Below are 14,124 nucleotides of genomic sequence, written 5' to 3'. Positions count from 1 at the left end.
TCTAAACTAATCACCCTTGATTCCTCTAACACTTCTTGATTCATCTAACGGACATGGTGGTGCAGCGGTAGAGTTGCTGCCTTACAGCGAATGCAGAACATCCTGACTACGGGTGCTGTCTGTACGGAGTTTGTACGTTCTCCCCGTGACCAGCGTGGGTTTTCTCCGAGATCTCAGGACCGCACCTGGAGTTCTGTGTGCAGTTTTGGTCTCCAAATTTGAGGAAAGATATTCTTGCTATTGAGGGCGTGCAGCGTAGATTTACTAGGTTAATTCCTGGAATGGCGGGACTGTCGTATGTTGAAAGACTGGAGCGACTAGACTTGTGTACACTGGAATTTAGAAGGATGATCTTATCGAAACATATAAGATTATTAAGGGGTTGGACACGTTAGAGGCAGGAAACATGTTCCCAATGTTGGGGGAGTCCAGAACAAGGGGCCACAGTTTAAGAATAAGTGGTAGGCCATTTAGAACTGAGATGAGGAAAAACTTTTTCAGTCAGAGAGTTGTGAATCTGTGTAATTCTCTGCCTCAGAAGGCAGTGGAGGCGAATTCTCTGAATGCATTCAAGAGAGAGCTAGATAGAGCTCTTAAGGATAGCGGAGTCAGGGGGTATGGGGAGAAGGCAGGAACGGGGTACTGATTGAGAATGATCAGCCATGATCACATTGAATGGCGGTGCTGGCTCGAAGGGCCGAATGGCCTCCTCCTGCACCTATTGTCTATTGTCTTATCTTCGGTTTCCTCCCACACTCCAATGACGTACAGGTTTGTAGGTTAATTGGCTTGGTAAATGTAAAAAATGTCCCTTGTGGGTGTCGGATAGTTTTGATCTGCAATAACGGGGATCGCTGGTCAGCGCGGACCCGATGGGTCGAAAGGCCTGTTTCCGCGCTGTATCTCTAAACTAAACTAAACTAAGAACAATCTAGGAAGAGGGGATGTTCAACGAGATCTGGGTGTCCTAGTGCATCAGTCACTGAAAGGAAGCATGCAGGTACAGCAGGCAGTGAAGAAAGCCAATGGAATGTTGGCCTTCGTAACAAGAGGAGTTGAGTATAGGAGCAAAGAGGTCCTTCTACAGTTGTACCGGGCCCTGGTGAGACCGCACCTGGAGTACTGTGTGCAGTTTTGGTCTCCAAATTTGAGGAAGGATATTCTTGCTATTGAGGGCGTGCAGCGTAGGTTCACTAGGTTGATTCCCGGAATGGCAGGACTGTCGTATGTTGAAAGGCTGGAGCAATTAGGCTTGTATACACTGGAATTTAGAAGGATGAGGGGGGATCTTATTGAAACATATAAGATGATTAGGGGATTGGACACATTAGAGGCAGGAAACATGTTCCCAATGTTGGGGGAGTCCAGAACAAGGGGCCACAGTTTAAGAATAAGGGGTAGGCCATTTAGAACGGAGATGAGGAAGAACTTTTTCAGTCAGAGAGTGGTGAAGGTGTGGAATTCTCTGCCTCAGAAGGCCGTGGAGGCCAGTTCGTTGGATGCTTTCAAGAGAGAGCTGGATAGAGCTCTTAAGAATAGCGGAGTGAGGGGGTATGGGGAGAAGGCAGGAACGGGGTACTGATTGAAAGTGATCAGCCATGATCGCATTGAATGGCGGTGCTAGCTAGAAGGGCTGAATGGCCTACTCCTGCACCTATTGTCTATTGTCTTATCTTCGGTTTCCTCCCACACTCCAATGACGTACAGGTTTGTAGGTTAATTGGCTTGGTAAATGTAAAAAATGTCCCTTGTGGGTGTCGGATAGTTTTGATCTGCAATAACGGGGATCGCTGGTCGGCGCGGACCCGATGGGTCGAAAGGCCCGTTTCCGCGCTGTATCTCTAAACTAAACTAAACTAAGAACAATCTATCACAGCTTCCACAGCGCTCTGGGGTAGATAATTCCAACGATACAAAAACCCTTTGAGAAATGAAATTGCTTCTCGAGGATGTTTTATCCCGGAAGATCATGAGCTTGGTGAAGAAAGGAGATTTTCAAGGAGTGACTTAAAGGTGGTGGGGAAATGAAGAGGTTTAGGGAGGAATTGCCAGAGCTTAGAGTCCAAGCAGCTGAAAGCAGTGGAGGTAAACACCATCTCAGTATGCAAGAATTGGAAGATACAGAAAGATTGATCTTTTAATGTAACTATAAATATTATAATTGCTCATGACCACAGGCCTTATCCACCTCTGCAATGTATTTTCCTATGTCTTCAAGTTTAATGTAATTTAATTTAATTTAGTTTAGTTTAGTTTAGTTTAATGATGGTTTAGTTTAGTTTAGCTTATCGATACAGTATGGAAACAAGCCCTTTGGCCCATCGAGTCCGCGCCGACCAGCAATCACCCGGTACACTAGCACTATCCTACACACTCGGGCCAATTTACAATTTTACCAAAGCCAATTAACTTACAAACTTGTACGTCATTGGAGTGTGGGAGAAAACCAGAGAACCCAGAGGAAACCCACGCAGGTCACGGGGAGAACGTACAAACTCCGTACAGACAGCCCCCTTAGTCAGGATCGAACCCGGGTCTCTGGCGTTGTTAGGCAGCAACTCTACCGCTGTACCACCGTGTTACCCCAAAGTAGCATTTCAGTGTAGTGTAGAGGAACTGCCCGTTTTCTTTGCGATGGAAGCCGATGGAATTTTATAAGTCTGCAAGGGAACATCGCAGGCAGGCACTAGAGTAATGCAGGGACCCAAATAAGAATATATCGCCTGGGTTTTGGGCTCTTTTATTCCAACACATCACCTTGAAACCTTCAAATATGATACTGTGATTTAACTCTTCATCAATGTACAAAATGTGATCTGTGACCCAGTAATTTTCTGCCGGTAAAACCTAGCAAAACTCAGCCTTCTCAGCAAGGCCTAAGTTAGTCTCTTACTGCCAGGCTGCTTAGATTGTTGGTTGGTGCGGACTCGATGGGCCGAAAGGCCTATTTCCGCGCGATATTTCTAAAATAAACTAAGAAAAGCAGAGGAGGGATGAAGAGAGCTCAACTTTTTGAAAGTAAATTTACCCCCACCCTGTCTTGTTCAGTAATTTGAGTTTACACTTCTACCATAATAAAGCAACCGACAAAGGGGAAATTTTAAAATACTGTTTTTAACATTATTATTTTAAGTTCAAATAACAATAATGGTAGGTGAAAATTACCCCCTGGGGGTAAATTTACCCCAGGTACGGGAACCCTTGGCTTAGGGGGAGAAATACGATTTCAATTGGGGCAAGTGGAAGTTAGTAGGATTAGGATTAGGTTTACATAGAAACATAGAAAATAGGTGCAGGAAGAGGCCATTCAGCCCTTCGAGCCAGCACCGCCATTCTTTGTGATCATGGCTGATCATCCACAATCAGTAAACTGTGCCCAACTTCTCCCCATATCCCTTGATTCCACCTGCCCCCAGAGCTCTATCTAACTCTCTCTTAAATTCATCCAGTGATTTGGCTTCCACTGCCCTCTGTGGCTGAGAATTCCACAAAATCATAACTCTCCAGGTGAAAAGGTTCTTTCTCACCTCAGTTTTAAATGGCCTCCCCTTTATTCTTAGACTGTGGCCCCTGGTTCTGGACTCGCCCAACATTGGGAACATTTTTCCTGCATCTAGGTTGTCCAGTCCTTTTATAATTTTATATGTTTCTATAAGATCCCCTCTCATCCTTCTAAACTCCAGTGAATATAAGCCTAGTCTTTTCAATCTTTCCTCATGATAGTCCCGCCATCCCAGAGATCAATCTCGTGAGCCTACGCTGCACTGCCTCGATTACAAGGATGTCCTTCCTCAAATTAGGAGACCAAAACTGTACACAATACTCCAGATGTGGTCTTACCAGGGCCCTATACAATTGCAGAAGAACCTCTTTACTCCTATACTGAAATCCTCTCGTTATGAAGGCCAACATGCCATTAGCTTTCTTCATTGCCTGCTGTACCTGCACGCCAACTTTCAGTGACTGGTGTACAAGGATACCCAGGTCTCGCTGCATTTCCTCCTTAGCGGAGTGAGGGGGTATGGGGAGAAGGCAGGAACGGGGTACTGATTGAGAGTGATCAGCCATGATCGCATTGAATGGCGGTGCTGGCTCGAAGGGCTGAATGGCCTACTCCTGCACCTATTGTCTATTGTCTATTGTCTATTGTCTATTGTCTAACCTGATACCATTGAAATAAAAATCTGCCTCCTTGTTTTTGCCGCCAAAGTGGATAACCTCACATTTATCTATATTATACTGCATCTGCCACGCATCTGCCCACTCACTCAACCTGTCCAGGTCACCCTGCAACCACCTAACATCCTCTTCACAGTTTACACTGCCACCCAGCTTTGTGTCATCCGCAAACGTGCTAGTGTTACTTCTAATTCCCTCTTCCAAATCATTAATATATATGGTAAACAGTTGTGGCCCCAACACCGAGCCTTGCGGCACTCCACTCGCCACTGCCTGCCATTCTGAAAAGGACTCGTTTACTCCTACTCTTTGCTTCCTGTCTGCCAACCAATTTTCTATCCATGTCAACACCCTACCCCCAATACCATGTGCTCTAATTTTGCTCACCAATCTCCTGTGTGGGACCTGATCAAAGGCTTTCTGAAAGTCTAGATACACCACATCCACTGGCTCCCCTTCATCCATTTTACTTGTCACATCCTCAAAAAATTCCAGAAGATTAGTTAAGCATGATTTCCCTTTCATAAATCCATGCTGACTTGGACTTATCCTTTTACTGCTATCCAAATGCACCGTTATTACCTCTTTAATAATTGACTCCAGCATCTTTCCCACCACCGATGTCAGGCTAACTGGTCTGTAATTCCCCGTTTTCTCTCTCGCTCCTTTTTTGAAAAGTGGGATAACATTAGCTATCCTCCAATCCACAGGAGCTGCTCCTGAATCTATTGAACATTGGAAAATGATCACCAATGCATCCACTATTTCTAGAGCCACCTCCCTGAGGACCCTGGGATGCAGACCATCAGGCCCTGGGGATTTATTAACCATCAGTCCCATCAGTGTATTTCCGCACTGCATTTCTAAACTAAACTAAGAAAAGCAGAGGAGGGATGAAGAGAGCTTCGGGGGTGAAATAAGATTTCAATTGGGGCAAGTGGAAGTTAGTATGATTAGGATTATTCAACCTATTATCGTCACGTGTGCTGAGGTATAGCGCAAAGCTTTGTTTTACGTGCTATCCCTCAGATCAGATAATACTAAATACAATCAAGTCAACAAATACAGTAGATAACGAGAAGGATGAGAGCTAGATAGAGCTCTTAAGGATAGCGGAGTCAGGGGGTATGGGGAGAAGGCAGGAACGGGGTACTGATTGAGAATGATCAGCCATGATCACATTGAATGGTGGTGCTGCCTCGAAGGGCCGAATGGCCTCCTCCTGCACCTATTGTCTATTGTCTACTGATAAGAGTGCAGAATATAATTCTCAGCACTGGAGAGCATCAGTTCAAAAGACAAACTCCAATTTATGCAATGGGGCAGTAGTGAATCGGACAGACACCCTAGCTTATGATAGAACTGTTCAGAAGCCTTACAGCAGAGGGGCAGAGGTTGTGCCTGAGTCTGGTGGTGCGTGCCTTCAAGCTTCTGTGTCTTCTACCCCACGGGATCGGGGAGAAGGAGGCATGACCAGGGTTTGATTTGGACTAATGTTCCTGCATGTGACAGGCACGGCTACTGGATTTAAATGTCTTCCACGTACCATCGTGTGTTCCAGCCAGAATGTGCATTTTAAGGTGAATGTGTACGAATGTGTACGTTCTGTGTATTTTACGTAGACTGTGCAATAGCCCATCCTTTATGTGTAGGAAGGAGCCGCGGAGGCTGGTTTAAAGCGAAGGTAGACGCAAAAAGCTGGAGTAGCTCAGCGGGTCAGACAGCATCTCCGGAGAAAAGGAATAGGTGATGTTTCACGTCGAGACCCTTCTTGACAGGTAAGGTCTTTTCTTCGTCGGCATTGCTTTGGATTTGTATGGGGCGACACAGGAGTGAATTATTCCACTCTTGTCGCCATACTATGATATATTCCAGGTCGTTGCAAAGCATGTTGCGCAAGGGTTCACTGGGTGGAAATTGAAGAATAGCAGTAGTCAGTGCATGTCGAAGGTAGACGCAAAATGCTGGGGTAACTCAGCGGGACGGGCAGCACCTCTGGAGAGAAGGAATGGGTGACGTTTCGGGTCGAGACCCTTCTTCAGAGACCAGGGTGGGTCTGAAGAAGGGCCTCGACCCGAAATGTCACCCATTCCTTCCCTCCAGAGATGCTGCCTGCCCCGCTGAGTTACTCCAGCATTTTGTGTCCCTCTTCGGTTTAAACCAGCATCAACCAGGAGAGGGCGCTGTTCACACAACAAGCCTTTCTGTGGGAATGTCGCAGTCAGTACCTGCAGTGTGGAGATCACCTCGTCTCCAACCTCCTTGGTGGACACGATGTAACGGAACATCCTCTCGGGGTCAATGATGGTGTCTTCCTTCTCCCAGCGGACAATGATGGGCTGCTCCCCGTGAGCGGTGCAGCTGACCTCTTTCTTCTGGCCCTGGGTCGCCAGGGTGGTGTTCGGGTATGACGTGATCATGGCCGGTACTGCAGAGACAAAAAGCAGGCGCTTTGGTCAGTCCGCGTTGGGAGAGAAGGCCGAGATAAATGGGATTCTTCCTTTCGGGATGCAAACGATTCTCGATTAGAACGGGTGTCAAGGGTTACATAGAAACATAGAAACATGGAAAATAGGTGCAGGAGTAGGCCATTCGGCCCTTCGAGCCTGTACGCACCGCCATTCAATATGATCATGGCTGATCATCCAACTCAGTATCCTGTACCTGCCTTCTCTCCATACCCCCTGATCCCTTTAGCCACAAGGGCCACATCTAACTCCCTCTTAAATATAGCCAATGAACTGGCCTCAACTACCTTCTGTGGCAGAGAATTCCACAGATTCACCACTCTCTGTGTGAAAAAAAACTTTCTCATCTCGGTCCTAAAAGACTTCCCCCTTATCCTTAAACTGTGACCCCCTTGTTCTGGACTTCCCCAACATCGGGAACAATCTTCCCGCATCTAGCCTGTCCAACCCCTTAAGAATTTTGTAAGTTTCTATAAGATCTTCTAAATTCCAGCGAGTACAAGCCGAGTCTATCCAGTCGGTTACGGGGAGACGGCAGGAAAATGGGAGAAGGTGGCAGAGATCAGCCATGATTGAATGGCGGGGTAGACTCAATGTGCCCAAATGGCCTAATCCTACTAGAACTTGTGAACTTGTGACACAAAAACACCTAATCATCACTAAAACGCATCCCCCTCATTTGGAGACCCTCGGACTATCTTTGATGGGACTTTACTGGCTTTATCTCGCACTAAACACTATTCCTTTATCATGTATCTGTACACTGTGAATGGCTCGATTGTAATCATGTATTCTCTTTCCGCTGACTGGTTAGCGCGCAACAATAGCTTTTCACTGTACCTCGGTACACGTGGCAATAAACTAAACTGAACTAAACATATGTGGTGCTTTCGATCCGGAAACTCATCCCAAGGTTCTTCTGAACTGTTGGGAAATATACTTGACCAAATACATCTTTGCCCCCATTTAAATCTAAGGACATACAACCACCTCATTATAATTGCAAATTCTTATTCACAGCATCGCTGGAACGGGTACAGAGAAGATTTACGAGGATGTTGCCAGGACTAGAGGGTCTGAGCTATAGGGAGAGGTTGAGTAGGCTGGGACTCTTATGGAGGTGTATAAAATCATGAGCAGGTGGGACTAGTGTAGGTGGGCAGGTGGGTAGGTGGGACGAGTGTAGCTGGGACATGTTGGCCGGTGTGAGCAATCTGGGTCGAAGGGTTTCCACGCTGATTCACTCTGACATTGTCTCTATAAAATATTCATTAAAAACGATTAACGTTTCACTGATCATGAGATCATAAGATCTTAAGTGATAGGAGCAGAATGAGGCCATTCGACCCATCAAATCTACTCTGCCATTCAATCATGGTTAATCTGTCACTCCCTCCTAACCCCATTCTCCTGCCTTATCCCCATAACCTCTGACACCCTTACTAATCAATAGTAGATGTTGTTTATTTATATTTACAGTAAGGGTTCATTGACAACAGGGAAAATTGACATTGGATTTACCACTCCAGAGACTTACTTACTCTCTCTCATTTTCATGGCATGGAAACATTGTCAGCATCATTCAGAAGTTCAAGTAGAAGTAGGATTATCTGCTCCCATGGTCTGGTCACTTAGAACTGTGTCAAAATTGGGTGTGTCATCCTCTAGTTTTCTTTCATTCTTGAAAATGGCTGCTCTATCTATTGCAGAGCCCTGACCAGTTTAGTTTGCTTTTAGTTGAGAGATAGAACATAACGAGAAAGAATGGACTTCCTACTGCACCTTGCCTTCAGTTGCAACAAATTACTTAAAATTAAAAAATTACTGGAAACACACAGCAGGTCGGGCAGCATCTACAGAAAGAGAAACAGGGTTAATGTTTCAGGTTGGAGACCTCTCATCAGGACTGGGAAAGAGAAGAAATGACGGTAGACACAAAATGCTGGAGTAACTCAGCGGGACAGGCAGCACCTCTGGAGAGCAGGAATGGGTGATGTTTCGGGTCGAGACCCTTCTTCAGTATGAAGAAGGGTCTGGACCCGAAACGTCACCCATTCCTTCTCTCCTCAGATGCTGCCTGACCTGCTGAGTTACTCCAGCATTTTGTGAATATAAACCAGCATCTTCCTACACAAGAGAGAGAAACAAGTTAGTTTTAAGCTGCAGAGAAGAAGGTGGGCGAGCTTTGAATAGGACAAAGGCAATGCGATGGAGAATTAAAGCCTGGTTCATGACATTCTGCAGTGTTACAATGAGGCACAATGCACACTCAAAGAACACCTCCTTATTCCTTCCGCGCATGTTGTAATCTATTGGCTTCAGTATTGAATTCAACAGCCGAATGTTACGTTGCATACTTTTACTCTCGCCACCATACAGGCCCTGTATTTCATATGTACATAAATCATAGCAGCAGAATCAGGCCATTCGGCCCATCAACTATACTCCGCCATTCAATCATGGGCGATCTATCTTTCACCTCTCAACCCCACACCTTTCACATTTCCTCAGTCTGAAGAATGGTCCTGACCCGAAATGTCATTTGTCTATTTCCTCCACAGAAGCTGCCTGTTCCGTTGAGTTACTGCAACACTTTGTGCTTTGTTCAAGATTCCAGCATCTGCAGTTTATTGGGTGCTCTCTTTCTCTTCCTCTTCCTCTCTCTCTCTCTCTCTCTCTCTCTCTCTCTCTCTCTCTCTCTCTCTCTCTCTCTCTCTCTCTCTCTCTCTCTCTCTCTCTCTCTCTCTCTCTCTCTCTCTCTCTCTCTCTCTCTCTCTCTCTCTCTCTCTCTCTCTCTCTCTCTCTCTCTCTCTCTCTCTCTCTCTCTCTCTCTCTCCCTCTATCTCCTTTTCACTCTTTCATAGTTTTGTACAATGGTCTTCATCCTGAAACACAACCCCCGTTTCTCTTTACTCCGAGTGTTTCCAGTGGTCCATAACTTTTGTTTTTGTTTTTCCAGTACCTGCAGTTTGATTTTTATTTATTTCAATCTGCCTAAGTGTGTTCGGCGTAACACTGAGTCTAGAGGTTATGTCACAGTTGTACAGGTCGCTCTTGGAGTACTGTGTTCAGCTTTGGTCACCCTGCCACAGGAAAGATGCCAATAAACTGGAAGGGATCTTCCAGAAAAGATTGACGAGGATGTTACCAGGACTCGAGGGACTGAGTTATGAGGAGAGGATGGGCAGGCAGAGACTTTATTCCTTGGAATGTAGGAGATTGATGACTCATGTTATAGAGGCGTGTAAAATCATGAGTCATAGATCGGGTGAATGCATCGGCTCTTTTTCCCAGCACTGGAGAATCAAGAATTGTAAGGTGAGAGGGGAGAGATTGAATAGAAATCTGAAGGGCAGCTTTTTTTCAAAGAGGGTGGTGACTATATGGAAGAACCTGCCAAAGGAAGTGATTGAGGCAGCTACAATAACATTGAAACGACATTTGGACAGGAGCGAGCATGGATGGGCAACTTGGTCGGCATGGAGAAGTTGGGCCAAAGGGCCTATTTCTGTGCTGCTTGACTCATCGAGACTATCAGCTATTCTGCAAAATTCATCAAAGAAAAGTAAGAAGGGGAAAAAACCCCAACTTGTTAGCATTCTTTTTGTTTGTGAGGTGTTGGCTGGGAGAATGTTAATAGCTATTACCATTTGCGACTTCTCTTTAACTCTTGTCAAATTCTTAATGTTGTCTTCAGCTCCGGCTACCTCTTCAATATCTGTTCCCTCTGCTCCACAAGGGCGGCACGGTGGCACAGCAGTGGCGTTGCTGCCTTACAGCGCCAGAGGCCCAGGTTCGATCCTGACTACGGGTGCTGCCTGTACGTAGTTTGTACATTCTCCCTGTGACCGCGTGGGTTTTCTCCAGGTGCTCCGGTTTCCTCCCACACTCCAAAGATGTACAGGTTTGTAGGTTAAATTGGCCCCGGTGCGTAGGATAGCTCACTCCGCCATTCAATCATGGCTTCTGCAAATTGTAATATGTCCCCAGTGCGTAGGAGAGCGCCAATCTCCTATCCCCCCACATCCGGACTAAACTCAGATCCTGGGGGGACAGGGCTTTCTCCATCGCTGCTCCCACCCTATGGAACTCACTACCCCAAACCGTTAGAGACTCCCCCACACTCACCACATTCAAAACATCGCTGAAGTCTCACCTGTTCAGTACTGCCTTCAACCACTGAAGGTCACCTCACCTACTGTCTCCTTTCTCTGTTCATTTATTTATTTACTTATTTATCTATTTATTAATTTCCCTATGTTCTCAAAATCTCTGTAAAGCGTCTTTGAGTATATGAAAAGCGCTATATAAATAAAATATTATTATTATTATATTATTATTAGTGTACGGGGTGATCGCTGGTCAGCGCGGACCCGGTGGGCCAAAGGCCCCGTTTTCGCGCCGCGTCGCTAAAGTCCGCAGTGGAAACGACGAAGCCGAAACACTGCAAATGCACCGAGCTGAAGAGCCGAACCTTCCCGCGCGTCAAATGCTGTCAAGTAATCGGCAGTCGTGTTGCCAAACATTTTGTGCCTCTGCATTTGCCAGCGTGTCCCAGAGAATAATGAGGGAGAAATAAAAGACTCTGATGGTTACCGCTGTTCCGTCATTGAGTTTGTCATTGGAGGAGCTTTGAACAAAATTGCAGCTCCAAACTTGAAGCATGCAGTTAGGGCTTTTGACAGTTTGTTAGTTTACTCTGGTTGTCATTGTCCAGGCTGCAAGGAAGGTTGTTTTTTTAAATCTCAACGCTGTAATAATATCTTGCTGTTTCGCTTGTCTGTCTCCTGAAATCTGTGCAAAGTGCTGTCACTGCTTGCAGTTTGCCAAGGTTTTACCCCCCCCCCCCCCCCGGCCTCATCTTATCTCCCGGCCTTCTCGGCTTTGCAGGCGCCTGGCGATGGATTGGCACACGGGAGATGCCGTGCTTATTGCCCTCGGTCAAACTGGCCGGTCGGCAAAAGAAACAAAGCTCTCGCACTGGATTTTAGCAAAGGAAAACGGAGGAACAATTGGCCGTGGACGTTGTCACCATCACCATCACCATGGGACGGCACGGAGGCGCAGCAGTAGAGTTGCTGCCTTACAGCGCCAGAGACCCGGGTATGATCCTGACTGCGGGCGCTTGTCTGTACGGAGTTTGTACGTTCTCCCCGTGACCTGCGTGGGTTTTCTCCGAGATCTTCGGTTTACTCCCACACTCCAAAGACACTTCTGGACGTCTTTGGAGTGTGGGAGGAAACCGGAGCACCAGGAGAAAACCCACGCAGGTCACGGGGAGAACGTACAAACTCCGTACAGTTTTGTAGGTTAATTGGCTTGATGTAAATGTAAAATTGTTCCTGGTGTGTGTAGGGTAGTGTTGATGTGCTGCTGGTATAGCTGGTCGGTACGGACTCGGTGGGCCGAAGGGCCTGTTACCATGCTGTATCTCTAAACTAAACTAAACCAGGCTGAAGCTCCTTCTCTCTCTCCACCACCATGATGGCCCCACCACTCCTCACTCTGTTTGCATTTATATCCCAGGTGGGCACAGGCCAGTTGCAAATTGGAGTCACAGCACCTCATATTTCGCTTGGACAGCTTAAAACCCAGCGGCATGAACATTGATTTCTCTAACTTCACGTAATCCTTGGCTTCTGTAACCCTCTCTCCAGCCCTTCCCCTCCCCAGTCGCTGTGCTAGTTTCACTGTCGTCCTGCTGAGTTTCACTGTTGTATCACTCGTTATCACCTCCACAGCCCACAACGGACCATTGTGGGCTCCACCTTTCCTTGACCACCTCTGCTGGCTTTGATTTGTCCTTTTGCATACCTTTCCTCCATTTGGCCAAGGTACCTTTTCATATCTCTCGCCTCCCTCTCCCCTGACTCTCAGTCTGAAGAGGAGTCTCGACCCCCAAACGTCACCTATTCCTTTTCTCCAGAGATGCTGCCTGACCCGTTGAGTTACTCCGGCTTTTTGTTTCTATCTTTGGTGTAAACCAGCATCTGCAGTTCCTTCCTGCACAGATATCATTTAGGGAATGGATATGCCTTGCAGCGTAGGAAATGCACCCTTTGGCCCACAATTTCCCTGCTGACAATAGCGCCAATTCAAATGGCATGGTTAGCATGGATGAGTTGGGCCGAAGGGCCTATCATATCATATATATACAGCCGGAAACAGGCCTTTTCGGCCCTCCAAGTCCGTGCCGCCCAGCAATCCCCGTACATTAACACTATCCTACACCCACTAGGGACAATTTTTACATTTACCCAGCCAATTAACCTACATACCTGTACGTCTTTGGAGTGTGGGAGGAAACCGAAGATCTCGGAGAAAACCCACGCAGGTCACGGGGAGAACGTACAAGCTCCTTACAGTGCAGCACCCGTAGTCAGGATCGAACCTGAGTCTCCGGTGCTGCATTCGCTGTAAAGCAGCAACTCTACCGCTGCGCTACCGTGCCGCCCTGTTTCCGTGGTCGAGGACTCCATGACTTTATGCCGTCTTTTTGGGTGGAGTGCTCCTAATTTTGACAGTCCAGTCTACGGTCAGTTAAACCATGCACAGACCAGCCAGCATTGAGGGCGTGCAGCGTAGGTTTACTAGGTTAATTCCCGGAATGGCGGGACTGTCATATGTTGTAAGACTACAGCGACTAGGCTTGTATACACTGGAATTTAGAAGGATGAGAGGAGATCTTATCGAAACGTATAAGATTATTAAGGGGTTGGACACGTTAGAGGCAGGAAACATGTTCCCAATGTTGGGGGAGTCCAGAACAAGGGGCCACAGTTTAAGAATAAGGGGCAGGCCATTTAGAACTGAGATAAGGAAAAGCTTTTCCAGTCAGAGAGTTGTGAATCTGTGGAATTCTCTGCCTCAGAAGGCAGTGGAGGCCAATTCTCTGAATGCATTCAAGAGAGAGCTAGATAGAGCTCTTAAGGATAGCGGAGTCAGGGGGTATGGGGAGAAGGCAGGAACGGGGTACTGATTGAGAATGATCAGCCATGATCACATTGAATGGCGGTGCTGGCTCGAAGGGCCGAATGGCCTCCTCCTGCACCTATTGTCTATTGTCTATTGTCTATTGAAGCCACAACATTAGCTCTTTAATCGAAGGAAGTTAGTGGGTTTCTGAGCGATGCCACCTTATTACAATGCTGCACATCTCACAGATAAACCAGCCTTTAGTATGCTTGTTGCCAAAACTATTACCTTAATGGCTGACACATTAGATCTTCCTGCTGATATATTTCCCACGTTAACATTAAAATGCACCAAATTTGTCAACAAAAAAAACAGTGTTGATTCTCTGCCCGAGTGTCTTACATTCAAAATCTATGTGCATAAATATCTCTGCTTGTTTCCGAGCATGGTCTGTGAACAAGATGAAAAGGAGTACCAGATTAATCTTTGGCATATTTGAGCATTAAACAGAATGATTTTCCAGCTTGCAGTGTTTCAAGGTGTATTTAGAGTCCTGCATGAA

At 46.5% G+C, this 14,124-nt stretch overlaps 1 protein-coding gene across 1 annotated transcript in view; it reads right to left on the bottom strand.

Annotated features, from left to right (window-relative positions):
* Positions 1 to 14,124, bottom strand: part of LOC144598975 (cell adhesion molecule DSCAM) — a 565,733-nt gene that overhangs the window by 143,968 nt on the left and 407,641 nt on the right. The window contains exon 12 of the mRNA XM_078409651.1: positions 6,408 to 6,607. Within this exon, the coding sequence (XP_078265777.1) occupies positions 6,408 to 6,607 (200 nt within the window). The remainder of the gene's footprint in view (positions 1 to 6,407; positions 6,608 to 14,124) is intronic.

This window comes from Rhinoraja longicauda, chromosome 12, assembly GCF_053455715.1.
Source record: "Rhinoraja longicauda isolate Sanriku21f chromosome 12, sRhiLon1.1, whole genome shotgun sequence".
In the NCBI taxonomy this organism is placed as follows: Eukaryota; Metazoa; Chordata; class Chondrichthyes; order Rajiformes; family Arhynchobatidae; genus Rhinoraja; species Rhinoraja longicauda.
Note: the sequence above shows the minus strand (reverse complement) of the source record. Positions and strands in the feature narration are given on the sequence as shown.